Here is a 16,018-nt window from a genome sequence, read left to right on the forward strand (position 1 = left end):
AAGCGATTTATATATTCAAAGTAAAAGCCTTGACCGGGGATAGATTAATTGGAAGTTCTATCCTTGTTGGATTTTTCCAGGTGGAATAGCAAGAGGTTGTTGTTTTCACTTAGTTAACCCTTACTAAATAAAAGAAAGTCAAATGATTGAGCTAACTCTTATTCACAAGTCATAACCCTCTCCCTTGGGAATGGTTAGAGTTAGTGCCTAGAGAGTTAGCCAACAACTTCTAATTTAACTAATCACTTAAGTATTCCAACTCAAGGGTCTCCTTTTAATCAACCCCTAAGTCAAGTTGGGAGTCTACTCCGTTGACATGAGTACAACGTTCACAAACTTATAAGAAGAAGACATGACAAATTAGATAAAATAGGAACTGAAAATTAATTAAAAGTAAAAGTAATTATTTGCATTAATAAATTTCAAAATGCAACATCCTTATCTGAATAGGATTAATGGGCAATTAAAAGAGTAAAGGAATAAGGAAACAAACTAGAATAACAACTTCAATGGAGGTAGTGTTTCTTCTCAATATCCAAAGCAAAAGCATCAAAAGCATCAAAACTAGAAATCTATGAATGTGAGGAAAACCTAGATGAAGTAGTAATTTCTCTCTAAGATTCCAATCTAAAACTAAAACTATGCGAATGAAAATGTGTGTTGAGTCTCTGCTTGTCCCCTGCCTCTAGTCTGTGTTTCTGGGCCGAAATCTGGGTCCAAACTCGGCCCAAAATCGCCCCCAGCATTTTCTGCAATTTTTGCAGGTAGTGAATGTCACGTGTACGCGTCAAGCACGCGCACGCGTCACCGTGCGAACTCCAATTCACGCGCACGCATCAGGTACGCGGACGCATCGCTCCTCGCTGGCTATCTCCTTTAATTCTTGTGCTCCTTCCATTTATGCAAGCTTCCTCTCTATCCTCTAAGCCATTTCTGCCCTATAAAACCTGAAAACACTTAACGCATAGATCACGGCATCGAATGGTATAAAGGGAAATCAAAACAAACAATTTAAGGGCTTAGAAAGTAAGTTTTCAATTGTAGAACAAAACTAGGGAGGAATCGTAAATCTATGCAAATTGTATGAATAAGTGTGCAGAGACTTGATAAAAACCACTCAATTGACCACAAGATAAACCATAAAATAGTGATTTATCAATCTCCCCACACTTAAACATTAGCATGTCCTCATGCTAAGCTCAAGGAGACAAAAAGAATGAATAGGGGAAAGTAAGACTCATGAAATGCAACCTATATATGAATGCAGCTATATGCTAAGATATTTCTATCTACTTGGTTGAAAATAAACAAGCTCTCTAAGACAAGTATAAATCAGATTCCACTAATTCAAATCATACAGTAAAAACAAGTAAACTTGTAAGAAGATTGCTCATGAAAGCAGGGGACATAGAATCAAGCATTGAACCCTCACTGGTAGTGTATATCACTCTAATTCTCTCAAGTGTCTAGGGTTGATTCACTCACATATTCTCTAGTCATGCTTTCTAAAACTTTGTTCTTCATCTAACCAATCAACAAAAATTTAGTATACCAATGCAAACATCGTGAGGTCTTTTCAAGGTTGTAATGGGGCTAAGGTAAGGGTGAGGATATATGTATGACCAAGTGAGCTATAATATGAATCTTTGAGTACCCTAAGCTCTCACCTAACACACACACACACTCTCTATGTAATTCCAAAATTATGCCTAACCACCCAAAATTCTCACTTTTGCATCACATACTCATGCATCAACTTTTCTTTAATTTTATCACATATGCATTGATCTTTTATTAAACCTAACATTGGGGTAATTTTGTCCCCTTATTCATTTATTTACTTAATTATTTGAATATTTTTTTCACCATGAAAGCAAACATAACATATCAATGCACATGAGTTTTTAATTTTTCTGGTCTCATATGAGTATGCACCCAAATTCCCAATACTTTTGTCACTAAAACACAACACACTTTCATCAACCCAAGCTCCCATAGTTCCCCCACACTTTAATTGATATACAATTTCTAACTTAAGCTAACCAAAGATTCACTTGGGGTAATTAATTATTTTTTCGCTTAAGACTAGTGATGTGGTAAAATATAGAACAGAAGGGGATTAAAAGGCTCAAGGTGGTTAACAAAGGGGATTGAAAGGGTAGGCTATTTAGGATGAGTGGGCTTATAACAAATGATGGCCTCAATCATATACAAGCATGTGAATATACTAAACAATGGACATCTAGAATGGAACAAAATATAGATTGCAGTCATAGAAAAGAAAACACATAAGAATAAAAAATTATGGTTAAATAGTGTAACCATGTAATTAAGCTCAAATATCGCAGGTTGTATGTTCCTAGCTATAATTCATGTTCCAGAGTACAATCCTCAAACAAGTTTAGCACAAATTTGCAATTTAAATTAGTGAAACACTGTAAAAAGGGTCTTGAAAAGAAACTCATTACTTCAACCAAGCAAAACATACATGCAAACAGTTATTATCATGTAATCTATCCTATCTAACAAAGGAAAAGTCAAATGTTGGTGTTAAGAGAGAGAACTTACTTCCGGAAGTCAAGGACTGACCTCCCCACACTTAAGGCTTGGCACGGTCTTTCGTGCCATCAGTAAGGAGCAAGGGAGGGCTGGAAGTGTCGCCTCCAGTGTCTGGTTCACCTTGGCTGCCTGTGCTAATGGATGAAGGGGAGTCTGGGTGTCCTTTGGTTCTGGAGGTGGGTGTGTAGCAACTATGAGGTCCTTCAAATAGTTGTATCAGTGCTTGTTATGGCGCTCCATTTGCTCCATCCGCCGGTCTTGCCGATCGAACCTCTCAAGGATCTGAAGGAACATCTGATGGATGGATGGTGCTTGTGGTGTTGATGATGGTGGAGTGAAGGAGGGAAGAGTATCCAAAGATAGACTTGCAGGCTGGCTCGTAGAGGGAACTGGCGGCCTGATGTACTTCCCGTTTGGGACATACTGGTCGGCTCTAGGGATCATGACCTTCGCGTCGCCTACTCGAGAGGACACACCTGCTGCAGAGACCAAATCTGAGGCCAAGGCGGGGAAAGGCAGATTACCCGCTATCTGTACTTGTCCCATGACTTGCCGAATGTGTCGGGGCAGGTTGAAGGGTTGTTCTGTCAAGATGCACCAGATGAGGACAGCCATGTCTGCTGTGAAGGTCGACTCGTGAGTGCTTGGAAAGACATAGTGGTACATAATCTGTGCCCACACGCAAACCTCCAAGGTAAGTGACTGGGCTGAGATGCTCTTGGGTTTTGACCGATGCGTCCCATAGATCCAGGTGCCGCCAGGTTGGGCGATAACTCCAAGAACACTATCCCAGTCGAACTGATACATCTGGCACTTGTGGGATGCCTCTTGATATACATCACATCCCTCTAGACTAGGTGGAAGGTCCAATGCTCTCTGTATGGCACTCTTGGAGACAGGGACCTGCTGCTGACGGACGAAGGCAGTTTGAAGAGTAGGCAAGTAGAAGTTTGAGTAGAATTCAACTACCCATGATAAGTTGGCCTTTCGCGGCTGTCTCCTCAAAAATCCCATTGTCTCCTCTCAATTCGGGGCTCTACAAAATCAACAAAGTGTGTTGGGACAATGAGCAGGTGCTCATTGTTGTGGCGGGATGTGGCGTTTGGCACCACTATGGTAGTGATGAAAGTGGAGTTTTGTGTGTTCCGGCACCAAACGCCGATGAGGTGGCATTTGGCGCCACATTGGCAGCTTGGAATTGACTCATTTTCTTCTTTGTGAACTTTTCCAAATTCTCCCGAATGCTACCTATAATAAATCAAATTGTAAAGAAACTCAAAGTGGTGTTCATGGTGGCTTAAAATACCTAAATCTTGATTTAATTCAACAATTTCACATGCAAATTCACTAAGAAAATATAAGAAAGATGCTCACGCATTATTAAGCACAAAACTGATTTTATATTCAAATAATATTTAAAAATAGTCCTTAGATCGAATTATATGTCACGTATTCAAGCTAGTCTTGTCTAGTTAAATCTTAAAAGAAAACATAATTTTCAAAAGTTGTTCTAATCCAAATTATATGTCACTTATTCACAATTAAAGTGATTGAACATCATGTATGTGTCGCACACTAATTGAACCACTATTTCTAGCCAAATTCAAATAGTCATGTGAAAGAGTTTTCAAGCTTTGATCCAAATATCAAAATTTTCAATTATAATAAAAGAATCCAAGAAGAACTAGCTTACCTTTTGATCCACTAATCCAAATGAAGAATGAATAATTCAATCATGAAATAGATTAATGCAAGACTTCGAAATAAAAAATGTAGATTAATTATCTATAGAAAACATAAACAGAGCTCCTAACCCTTTGACAGAGAATTAGTTACCCATGAAGAAGTAAAAAAAAACAACAAGAAGAGTAGTAGTCCGAGGACTTGATGATCTTCTCAAGTCCTCCTCTGAGTCTCTTCACCAACAACTCTCTTCCCCCTAGCTTCTCTTCTAAGTCTCAGGAAGGTTCTTTCGGGTTCAGAATCAAAGGAAGTTGATATTGCCTTTCTCCCTCCTGGCATACACAATACAAAAAAAAAGACCAAAAGCAAGTTGAATACTCTATTGCTAGAGTATGTGTTAGAATTAGCAAACACAATGTGTCAAACAGTTAGTATGCTTAAACGAAAACGAAGAAAAAAAAGCTCAAAATAGACTATCACCCACTTAATCATTGTCAATCTAAATCAATCCCGGACAACAACGCCAAAAACTTGATGGGTGAAAATTTGCACAACACAAATTCCTTCAGCAAGTGTACCGAATCGTCAAGTAATAACTCACTTTTGAGTGAGGTCGATCCCACAGGAATTGATGGATTAAGCAACTTTAGTTAGGTGATTTATCTAGTCAAGCTAATAATTGATGATTTTTGGTGAAATTGGATTAATAGAAAGTAAATTGCTGGAAATTAAAGTGCTGAAAGTAAATTGTGAAATGTAAATGGCGGAAACTTAAATGGCAAGAAACTAAAGAACTAGAACTTAAATGGCAAGAAATAAAAGAGATGAAACTTAAATTACAAGAAATAAAAAGCTCAAAGCAATTAAAGTGAAGAATAACAATGGGAGAGATTCATTAGGGATTGGAGATATCATAATTTATCATGAATTAATGGGTCTCAACTTCATTCTCAATCATATGAAGTAGATCTATGGTGGATTGTAATTAATTGAGCCCCAATTCCTTGGCGACCCAATTTCTCTTAACATAATCAATTTGCCAATTCCTTGATCTAATTGTCATGAGAAGAGGTTAAGTTCAATTCTCTTATCCAAGAGTCACACAAGTTCTCAAGATCTCAACTCAATCCAAAAGTTTATTGATCAAGAGAGTTATGAGAGAAAGAGCTTCAAACTAATTTCTATGATTCCCCTTCTGAGGCTCACGTAGAAATTCAATGGATTTAAACCCCCTCCCGGTAGTGAATAGATCGATTAAGCACAGAAGTTATCTCTTAGCTACAACAAGCAGATTGAGAAGAAGAAGAATTTCATTAATTCATTTGAATTACAATAGAGCTCCTCCCCCTAATGATATGGGGTTTAGTTCATCATTGCTCTGAAAACTAAAAAAAAAGTACATGAAATGTAAACTAAATGCAGAAAAGAAAATCTAATTTGGAGCCTCTGCTATCAGAGTCCCCTCTAGGTCCCAGCCTTCTTTCTAGTTCAAAACTCTTCCTATATATACTACTTGTGCAATCTTTAATTGAGTCTTCAAGTACTTGGATGTGGGCCCTTGGCCTTGGTTGAAGAAGTTAGCAAACTCCTTGGGCTTTTCTCAGCTTTCTGGAAGGTATTAGTTGCAGTAACACTGACATTAGTGAAGCCGTTAGTATGGATAACTCTCTGGCAAGAATAAACATTGCTGAACCCTCAAACCTGGAGCTCCAAGTAGCAGTGATGACATTCCTTATTTCCTCCATTCCACACTAACAATCTTGAAATTTGAATCTTCTCTTGAACTTCTTCATTTGAGGATTAGTATCCAAGAGGAATGACGCATGATCAGACCCATTTTCCTTCAATTTAATCACTGAAGCAGTAGGGTAGATATTCAACCAGTCCCCTGAAGCGAGCATTCTATCCAATCTCTCGGCAATATGCTTCGAACCCCTTCTTTTATTTGACCATGTGAATGGTCTCGCTACCATGCCCAAGCCCATTAATCCATTTCCATCAATGAAATTAGAAAACTTAGACATAATAGCCCAGGATTTAAGGTCTCCTCCCATCTTCTCTTGTTGATTCACAATGGCATTAAAGTCTCTGAAAACAATGATATTTTCAGGTAGTTATTGAATAACTGTTAAGATCTCTTCGAATTGAGTTAGCCTTTCATGATCCAAATAGCTTAAGTGAACACCCACCAATCCCTATGAAGAGTTATTAGATGTGTCATTTACCTTTGTAGTTGTATAGTAATTTCCAACAATAATTACTTCGAGATCTAGGTCTTCTTTCCAGGCCAGAATTGTTCCTCCCGCTGTCCCAATTGGATTATTAATCTTCCATTCACAAATCTGCAGCTTCTCAATTTTCTTTTTACTATACAAAATTGGTTTTTAGTTTTACAGATGAACACAATCTCACGGGAGAGTGGGATTGATATATCCCTTTAAGATTCTGGACTGTCAGGGGTCTCCCCAAACTCCGACAGTTTCAGCTTAGTAGCTTCATGGGTCTTTGAGTGTCATTTGAGGGCTGGCACCCTCCACCTCATTTTCAATTAATAGCTCTTCCTCTAAACACGTTTTTTTCTAACTTCCTTCATTCTCCTTTCCACTATTGTTTCTCTTATTGCCAACATAAGTCTTGATAATATTGTCTCTTATTCTAGCTATCTGCTTCAGTTTTACTTTCTTATTTTTGCATTCTGTTCTATTTTCAGAAATAGCCACATATTCCTCAGTATTCATTTGAATAGATAGCTCTCTAAGAATATTTAGCGAATCAGCACCTGAATTAGTGTTAGCAATCTCCACTTCTGCATCTTTATCTTCCTGCACGTTAGAACTATTTGCCATTAATTGCTTGAGGGTTGGTTGCTGCTTCTTGTCCTCCATACTCAAACTTGAAAAGCTCTCTAGAAGCCACATTGGGGCTGGTTTCTTCCTTGGTTGTGCAGGAGAATGACCATCAGCTCTAGTTATTCTTGAATCATCATATTTTTGCCTTTCAACTCTCCTTCCAACCTGGTCTGCCTTGACCTAATCCCCTATGCTCTCCTGTTTAATCTAATTTTTAGATGAGTCTTCCAATAATGATTGACAATTTCTTGTCTCATGTCCAAGGGAGGCATAGTAATTACAAAATACACCAATACGTTCATACCTCAAACTCATCTCTAGAGGTTGTTGATTTGGCCCCATCAATTTCATGTTGTCTCTTAGCTTTTATCACACTCCAGTTCCACCTTCGCTTTGATAATCCGAGATTTTGTCTTTAACCTCGAAAAAATCAATGTCAGAGATGAACCTAATTTATGTCTAACCTCCAGGTTTTGAATTGTTTTGGCAAACCCCAGAATTGAACCCAAATAAGGATTGCAGAGATCATTATTTCTCGTGAGGCCTCGTCCTCCTCCAATGCTTAACATGTAGGATATAATTCTTAAAGAGTCATGGGGAGCCTCTTTCAATTCTCAGCATATTTGTTTCTTTCTCAAATAAAAAATGAAATAAATTATTACCTTTGTTCACCACTCTAAATCCTTCAGGTCTACCCCAAATAGCATGCATGGCACCTTCCATTATTCCAGCAGAAAAAGGTCTTTTTACAAAAATTCTTCTTGAAAGACTCTTCGTACATGCTTGTACTCCTTCCGAGATGTCTTCTTCATCAAGGATGACAATCTCTTCCTCCTCGCTCTCCTTCTCATGTTTAGGATGCTTAGGATCAGATCTAAGATCATTCATTCTATTTGTTAATCAGAATTCTAATAAAGGACACTAAAACCCTAGAAGAGCACTAAGAATCCTAATAAGCACTTTTAATATATCTTTTAAATTCTATTTTGGTGAACACAATTTTTTATTTATTAATAATAATAAAAGTAAAAGTACATCAAAACAAATTACTATCATTTTTCAGACTTTACTCGTGTTAAAAATACCATACTTTACCTATCGTTGTTGAAATAGAAAAAGACTTCTTTTTGTAGTTAAAAAAAAAAGTAAGGAAGAAAATGAACCGAAACCAAAACTATTTTCTCCTTTTCAAGTAAAGGAGATCCTTTTTAAGTAAAAGAGATTACAAAAATGATGTTAGATCTTACAAATTGATTGTATAAATTAGCCATACAAAATTGTAAGCTTTCCAAGACATTACAACACCAACATTGACATCAATCATAGATTTAATTCATGTATTATATTATAAATCTATGGGTCTTCTTGAATCTTGATCGCGCATTGACTCCATTCAGGTAAGTAAATTGAAATTGATATCCAATGTTCTATGGAATCCATTGAATAATTAGTTTATAGTCTCTTGTTAAAGGGATTTAAATCCCCTGGCTGGGAGAAGCATAAATTACAAGAAACATGGTCCTATGAAGTTAAATTTTGAAGTGTAGAGGCAGGTTTCAATTTCAAGGTATAAACAGTTGGAACTTGGAAGTGTGTTGTTTCTATCAATTCATCAACTTTACAAGGTTCAAGTATTGATATTAAACTCTAATCATTTTCAGAATACATTATTATCTCTCTCTCACACACACAATTACATTATTTTGACTAAAAAGCTAAATCAAGTGGCCTAATGAAAAAGCATGTTTCACATGAAACACCAAAATTTTTTTTGTAGAAACACCAAAAAACCAAATAGACTTCATGATTCTCTTTTGTTCACCATGGTGACGCTCCTTACGTTTTTGATAAAATGTATTAATAATTAATCAGTTAAACTAATTTTTATAGAAATAAATTTGTTAATCTTAAATATTTAATCATATTATGTGTATATAACAATTATTTACCCTTTTATAATATATGCTAGAATAAAATATACATATTAAAAATATGTAAAATAAATATATAGAGTGATTTTTTCTAGTGCAAAATAACTAACTTTATAAAATCTTTATCATTAAAAACTAATATAAATACATCACAAATGTAAAAGAAGGAAAAAAAAGAAATAAAGAGGATAATTTGTTTATGAAAATATTACTTTTGCATTTATATAAGCAGAGGGGCTTTCTTGCAGAGTTTAGGGTTCTATTTTTTGTGAGCTTTTTTTTTTAAATTTAGTTGAAATTATAAAATTGGTGTAGTTTTCTCTGTAGATTACTACTATTGGAAGAGTTTTCTATGTTATTAGAAATCTCTACCTCTGTTGGTGTGTTCGTCCAATGTGCTTTTATCAATATATTTAGGGCTGTTTGAAACTTTAGAAGTAATTTTTTTAAATTTTTGACTTATGAAAATTAGTAGTATTAATATTTGGTGCAATTTTTAAAATTAAATTACAATTTTTTAAGAAATTATTTAGGAGTTTATAGAGAAGTTAAAAAAATGACTTTTCTCATAATACTTCTACTTTTCATCACATTTCTATAAAATAAGCACTTTTAGAGTTAAAAATTTAAACACAAAATAATTTATTTAAATTTATAAATTACTTTTAACAGAGTCATTTATTGTTTAAGTTATTTTATCAAAAAGAGCTTTAATTATTATTTGAGAAAATGACAAATTAGTCCCTGACCTTTTAACCCGCGGACATTTTCGTCCCTGACCATTGGAAAATACATTTAAATCCCTGACGTCTTTGAAAATTAGACGGATCAATCCCTCCATCCATAATTCACCGCCAGACCCGCCGGAAAAGGCTGGCCTGGCTCCCCCTCTGCTTACCTGACTCAACGGCGTTCCCACGTGGCACGTTAGTGGGATGGAACTTTTGAAAACGGGACACATAAGTCCCTCTCACTCAAAACGACGTCGTTTTGAGTGCTGCCCTAATCCTAAAATTTGTTTGGGTCGTTCCTCCAGGAACTCAACTTGCTCCGCCGATAGCCGCTGCTTCTTCTCCGCCGGCTGCGTCAAGTACTCCTCCATGCTCTCCTCCTCGTCCTCCTCATGTCCAGAAGAACTACCCATTTTTACACCCCTTTCCTCCTGGAACATCTTCGAAGCTCATCATGGATCGAGAACCTGATCAATTAACATGAACAATTGAACATGGCTTGTTTAAACAATTCAATTAATTGGATAATAAGATTGAACCAATCAAATCTTTGATGAGTGCGCTTTTTTGATGAATATAAAAATATAATATTTTGAAAATTCTTGTTGTAGTGGATTAAATAGCTAGCTAGCTAACTTAGATTAATGATTCGATGTGACAAACTTTGATCACATCATCAGAGCCATTACAGAACAACAAGCAATAACAAGTACAAGGAAAAAAAAGAAGAAAAAGGGGTCAACGACGGAAAGAAAATTACGGACCGAGAAAAGGAAGTGATGAAGATAGGAAGATGGACGGAGAAGGAAGCGGCTGGAAAGATTGGTTCTGATGAAGAAGAACAATGTTACTGTTGTTGGTGTTGGAGAAGGCAGAGCTGAAGAGCCTCCCACCCACCATGGGTGATGATGTGTGTTAAGGGATAAAAGAAAAAGGAATGGAAGATAGAGATAATATATTTCTCAAGAAGTCATGGAGATGAGAACTGAAGCAAAGGATCTAAGACTTAAGACGGAAGAAGCTTGTGATTATGATCTCTGTTATGTGTGAGGTGTGATGATGCCCATTAACGCTTCTTTTTGAAGTTGATGATGCCCCTTCATAGCCATTGTTGAAATCTGAACAACTCTTCTTCTCACCACCAGCCACCACCATGAAGGAACGACCCAAATGAATTTTAGGATTAGGGCAGCACTCAAAACGACGTCGTTTTGAGTGAGAGGGACTTATGTGTCCCGTTTTTAAAAAATCTATCCCACTAGCGTGCCACGTGGGAACGCCGTTGAGCCAGGTAAACAGAGGGGGAGCTAGGTCAGCCTTTTCTGACGGATCTGACGAAGGGTTATGGACGGAGGGATTAATCCGTCTGATTTTCAAAGACGTCAGGGATTTAAATATATTTTTCAATGGTCAAGAACAAAAATGTCCGCAGGTTAAAAGGTCAGGGACTAATTTATCCTTTTCTTATTATTTAAATTATTTTATCAAAAGAGTTTTAATTAAGTTGGTTATCCAAACTGGTTGTTGTAACTTTCTTTTTCAAATAAAAATGTGATTTAAGCCCACCAACTTGATTTGTTCCCTTTCGTCTTTGATGATATTTACGGGTATGCCCTTCATGGGTGGGGCTCTTTTACTTGGGCATTTTTCATCAATAAAAAAATTCATTATTTTCAAAAAAAATTGAAAGAGCATTATTTACTAAAATGCGACTTTTATAATAATTTAATTTAATAAAAATAAATATATTCCTATTATTACTTTCGTATAATTAATTATATTTATTCAATTTAAAAAAATTCTCGTGTTTATTCAATTTAAAAAAAAATAATTTTTTTATTTAAAAACAGTCCCATTTAGTTGTGTTTTTTACACTTTGAGGGATTGGGTTGTTTTCACATTTAAATTTTAATTAATTAAATTAAATAATTTCCTAAAATTAATCCACATGGAACCTTTTATTTTAATATACATTTCTATATCTTCCTTTACCAGTGTATATTTTTCGATTTAGTAGAACGGCGTAGAATAACGAGCAGGCCCAAAGAACTAAGGCCCGAACACTTTTGAACTGGATTGGAAGAGGCCGCGCGAACGCAGGCCCCCACTGCCACAAATTATGACGTAGGCTCCACCACTTGGGTAGACCTTAGGCGGGCACCCTTCCGAAGTGCAATGGAAGTCACCAGCCTAGGCCATGGGCCTTCTTGATCGCCCATCGACCCCGTCCAGGTAAGTATATTGGAATTGTTGTACTCCCTTCTCTTTTATATCCCAATGCATCACTCGCACATTCTGATCCCCCAGATGTGGGACTTTAGGATTATTCAGCAAGAACTTAACAACTCATATTTATTCCTCCTCCCAGTTCGAGATACCCAATTCCCCACAATAAGCAATGTAAGTTACATTAGTAGATTAATACATTATATGAATCATGAATACGTATGCTCTATGCTTTGTAAATTAAAGAAAATTGAACCCAGTTTCAATTAGCTGTTGAACTAATGAATCATACATAGTTTTGTTTCATAGCTCAGAAAATTTAGATTAATCAGTAGGTTTCTATGGCATAATCAAGCCTGAATAATAAAGGAAACATATATAAAATTAAACTCATTATTTATACAAACTACATAGATAAGAAGTGACACAACAAAAGGCAAAACATCATTAAAAAACCTCAGCACTCAAGTCTCTCAAGTCTCTGCAGACAAGACTCAAAAATCAGAGGTTGGTGATGGAAGAGAAACAAGAAACAATTACAAGAGAGAGCAAAAAGTGGGAGGGGAATTTAATGTTGCTTCCATCAGATGACCCACCATTTGTTCCTGGAACTCTCTTAGATCCTGCAACTACAACAATAGAATACACCAAACTAAAAAGTGTTATCATGCATTGAAACATCTTTTCTACTAACAATCTTAATTAAACTGTTAATTCTGAGTTTATTATATCATGAAAAGGAGGGTAAAATTTTCAAAGTTCCTTTACTACAATATTATACCTGAGGGAGAATCTGAACCTGAATCTGAAGGTGCAATTCAACCTTCAGGTGAATCAGCTGGAGATTCAGCTGGGGAACCAAATGGAGATCCCACCGGAGAACCCGAAGATGCTCCTCCATTAACACCTACAAATTCATGCCATGACCAAATAAGTTATTAGCCTTATATTCTCGCTGTTGTCTTTTATCTGCCACTGTCACTTTTTGATACATCGCTGAATCCACGGATCTGCCATGTATAGAACTTGAATACTTAAGACAATACATTTTCGCGTTAACATAATTTTTATTTTCTTACCTTTGCATTGGCTTACTGGTGGAGTTTGAACTTTGCAAGCACTAGGAAGAGACAAAGCAAGAGTTTGGTTAATGGGGATTCCCAAATTGGAACCTCCACCATTAAGGACAGACTTGAGAGTTGAGAGCAACATGAAGATGATGGTGTTGATGAGCTTCCCATTATGTAGTTCAAGCAAGGACTCAAGCTAGTTAATGTGCTTGTGCAACTTGATGATGATGATGATTGAGCTTTAGCTTCTTGGTTCCACATTGTCATACATACAAAGGTTAATGTTGTCGTATAACTATAGCTAATGGACTGTTTTATTTCAATTTAATGTAATAAAACTGTTGTAGTAGTATTCCTTAATATGTTTGACTTTACCCTCCAAGTTTTGTAGTAACCATATGGTATTTTTTTGAAAATTGTCTGCAAATTATTTATTTTACTATACTTTCTAGCCTCACATATATTAATATTTAAAACTTTATTTGGATCTAATTTTTAGTATAAATGATTCTATAATTAAGATTAATTAATCTCGTTCAAGATGGAATTATAATTAAGAGTATTTATCTCATTAAATATGCGTATTTAGAGAACATCGAATTTCACAAAAATAAGTATAAAAAGATATTATAACAAATATTTTGTATAAAACATTAAAAAGGATAATTTTGTACGTTTATGTGAATTTATCTAACATTAAGTTGTTCTATTTTAAAAATTTGTGTACCTAGATAAAGTTAGATGCTTATTTGAAACATAAGAGAATAGTTTAGTGTTAAAATATGCTAAAACAAAAAGATGCCAAATGAGAAGTGTATTGTTTTTTTTTTTTTCATACATTTGGTTTTGAAAAACGAAAATATGCATTCTAAATTTCTAACCAACCATACCAAATACAGCAATGGGAATTAACAAAAGATATTCCAATATACATGTTGGTTAAAGTAGTTGAACTCCTAAATCATCAAATTCAAATCTACCAATTCTTTTTCGTTGAATAATTGCAATGTATAAATCATGTCCTTATCTTATGATCAAACCAATCAACATCCAAAGACACTTACCTACAATCAAATCATTCTTTAACCCACCAAAGACTAATATGGGACAACTCACATATGCTTTCCAAATCACTGTGATATCAACCATACTAATTATAATTATGGGTATACTAAACTTGGTTAATGGATTAGCACCATCATCTTCATGTTGTGATTCACTAAGGTCTTTGATGAGTAATAGTATAGATTGTGCTTGCCTTGTGATTTCAGCCAATGCTCCAATCCCATTACCTATTAACAGTGTTCTTGCCCTTTTTCTTCCACAAGCATGCAACATCAATGAACTTCCTTTACAGTGCAAAGGTGTGTCCTTATTCCTTAAAGTTTTGATTTTGGAGGGAGAGGCAAAGAAGGGCTTCAAAGTATAAAAAATTTAATCCAATTTACACACTAATCCCATAATTTCAATAGGGAGACAGCTATTTTGCAGCCGGCTAAATTTTTTAATTCTAAATCCTCAATTTTTTTAATTTTAAATTCTAAATTCTAAATCTTAAATATTATATCATAAATCCTAATGTTAAACCCTAAAACCTTAAACCTCCTAAAAACGATTGTTACAAAAACAATTTATAATAAAAAAATTAACTAATGTTGCCTAATTAAAAATTAGTTTTCTATACTTATTCTAATTTATTTCCTGTTATTTTCTTCAAAAATCAAAATTATATCCTAAAAGGGGTTTGATAAGTGCTGGTTAAGTTTGGAATTTGGATAATTGGATGAAACTATCTAAACTCAACATTACCTTGTGTAATTGAGTTACATTACGCTATATTATCTTATAAGAGATGCCTATCTAAATTACCACATGATTGACAATTTCTCAAACATAATTTAGAAAATAATAATATTGTTTCGTAATAATCTAAATTACTAATATTCTTATTACATAATAATGTGTCAAAACGTACCTTTTGCCATTGTTATTTTCTTAATGAAATATTTAAATAGCTAATGAAGTATTGTTATTGTACATTATTGCAGCTTCTGGCTCTCCTGTACCAGCTCCAGGTAGTTACTTTGTTCAATTGCTATACTATTTTGTAATTTAGCATGTTTTCCGTTTTCACATTCTTCCTTATGATAAATTCCATCTCTGTCTAAATCCCATATTGAGTTAAATTTCAATTTGGATAAACTGTTTTATATATAGAAAATATTTATTCGCAGGTCTAGCAATGCTTGGATCAAATGACCAATCACTTCCTCCAATAGCTGAATCTCCACTAAGCCCACAAGGTATTTATGAAATCCCTCAATTTGATAATTAAAATTTAATATGACTAAGTTGTGTAAAAGACAATGATTTATTGCTCTTTGTTAATGTACTTGCTTTCCATGAAAATTTTGGCAAAACAATGTGATATTAATTTATCTTATACTTGAGTGCAGCTTCTGAGGCACCCAATTCAGAGACTTCACAACCAACATTGGCACCACTAGAAGCAAAATCAAAACCATTGAAGAAGAATAAGAACTCAAGAAAACTCCAGGAATACAGCTACCATTAATAATAATAATAAGGGGCCTGCTACACATACAAGTAAAAAGGCCGTACAAGTTTTACAAGTTATCAGCCCAAACTTCATTAACACGCGCAATAACTCATTTTGAATGGAGTGTAACTACACGCGCCCCACTCAAACGGTTCTCTTCGTCTTCTTCTTCTTCTTCTTCTCTTCTTCGTCTTCTTCTTCCTCTTCCTCTTCCTCTTCCTCTTCCTCTTCTTCTTCTTCGTTTTTTTTTCGATTTTCATGGTTTTTGAAATTTTTCTTATTCTTCTTGCTGCACGTTCTTCTTCCTCTTACTCTTCTTCTTCTCCTTTTCTTTCGTTTCTGCACGTTCTTCTTCCTCATTTTCCCCTTCTTCTTCTTCTTCATTTACGTCTTTTCTCTCTGTTTTCTC

At 35.2% G+C, this 16,018-nt stretch overlaps 1 protein-coding gene, 1 non-coding gene and 1 pseudogene across 2 annotated transcripts; 1 reads left to right on the forward strand and 2 right to left on the reverse strand.

Moving 5' to 3' along the window:
• Positions 1 to 11,832: 11,832 nt before the first annotated feature.
• Positions 11,833 to 11,993, reverse strand: LOC127743625 (U1 spliceosomal RNA). Its single transcript, XR_008005009.1, has one exon. It is a non-coding gene; the product is annotated as a U1 spliceosomal RNA (small nuclear RNA).
• A 282-nt stretch (positions 11,994 to 12,275) lies between these two features.
• Positions 12,276 to 13,340, reverse strand: LOC107468865 (non-specific lipid transfer protein GPI-anchored 5-like; annotated as a pseudogene).
• An 871-nt stretch (positions 13,341 to 14,211) lies between these two features.
• LOC107468845 (non-specific lipid transfer protein GPI-anchored 21-like) lies at positions 14,212 to 15,624 on the forward strand. Its single transcript, XM_016088217.3, has 4 exons — positions 14,212 to 14,413; positions 15,098 to 15,124; positions 15,284 to 15,352; positions 15,506 to 15,624. The coding sequence occupies exons 1-4, from the start codon at positions 14,212 to 14,214 to the stop codon at positions 15,622 to 15,624; spliced, it is 417 nt and encodes a 138-aa protein (XP_015943703.1).
• Positions 15,625 to 16,018: the final 394 nt, after the last annotated feature.

The sequence above is a fragment of the Arachis duranensis genome, chromosome 10 (assembly GCF_000817695.3).
Source record: "Arachis duranensis cultivar V14167 chromosome 10, aradu.V14167.gnm2.J7QH, whole genome shotgun sequence".
Classification (NCBI taxonomy): Eukaryota; Viridiplantae; Streptophyta; class Magnoliopsida; order Fabales; family Fabaceae; genus Arachis; species Arachis duranensis.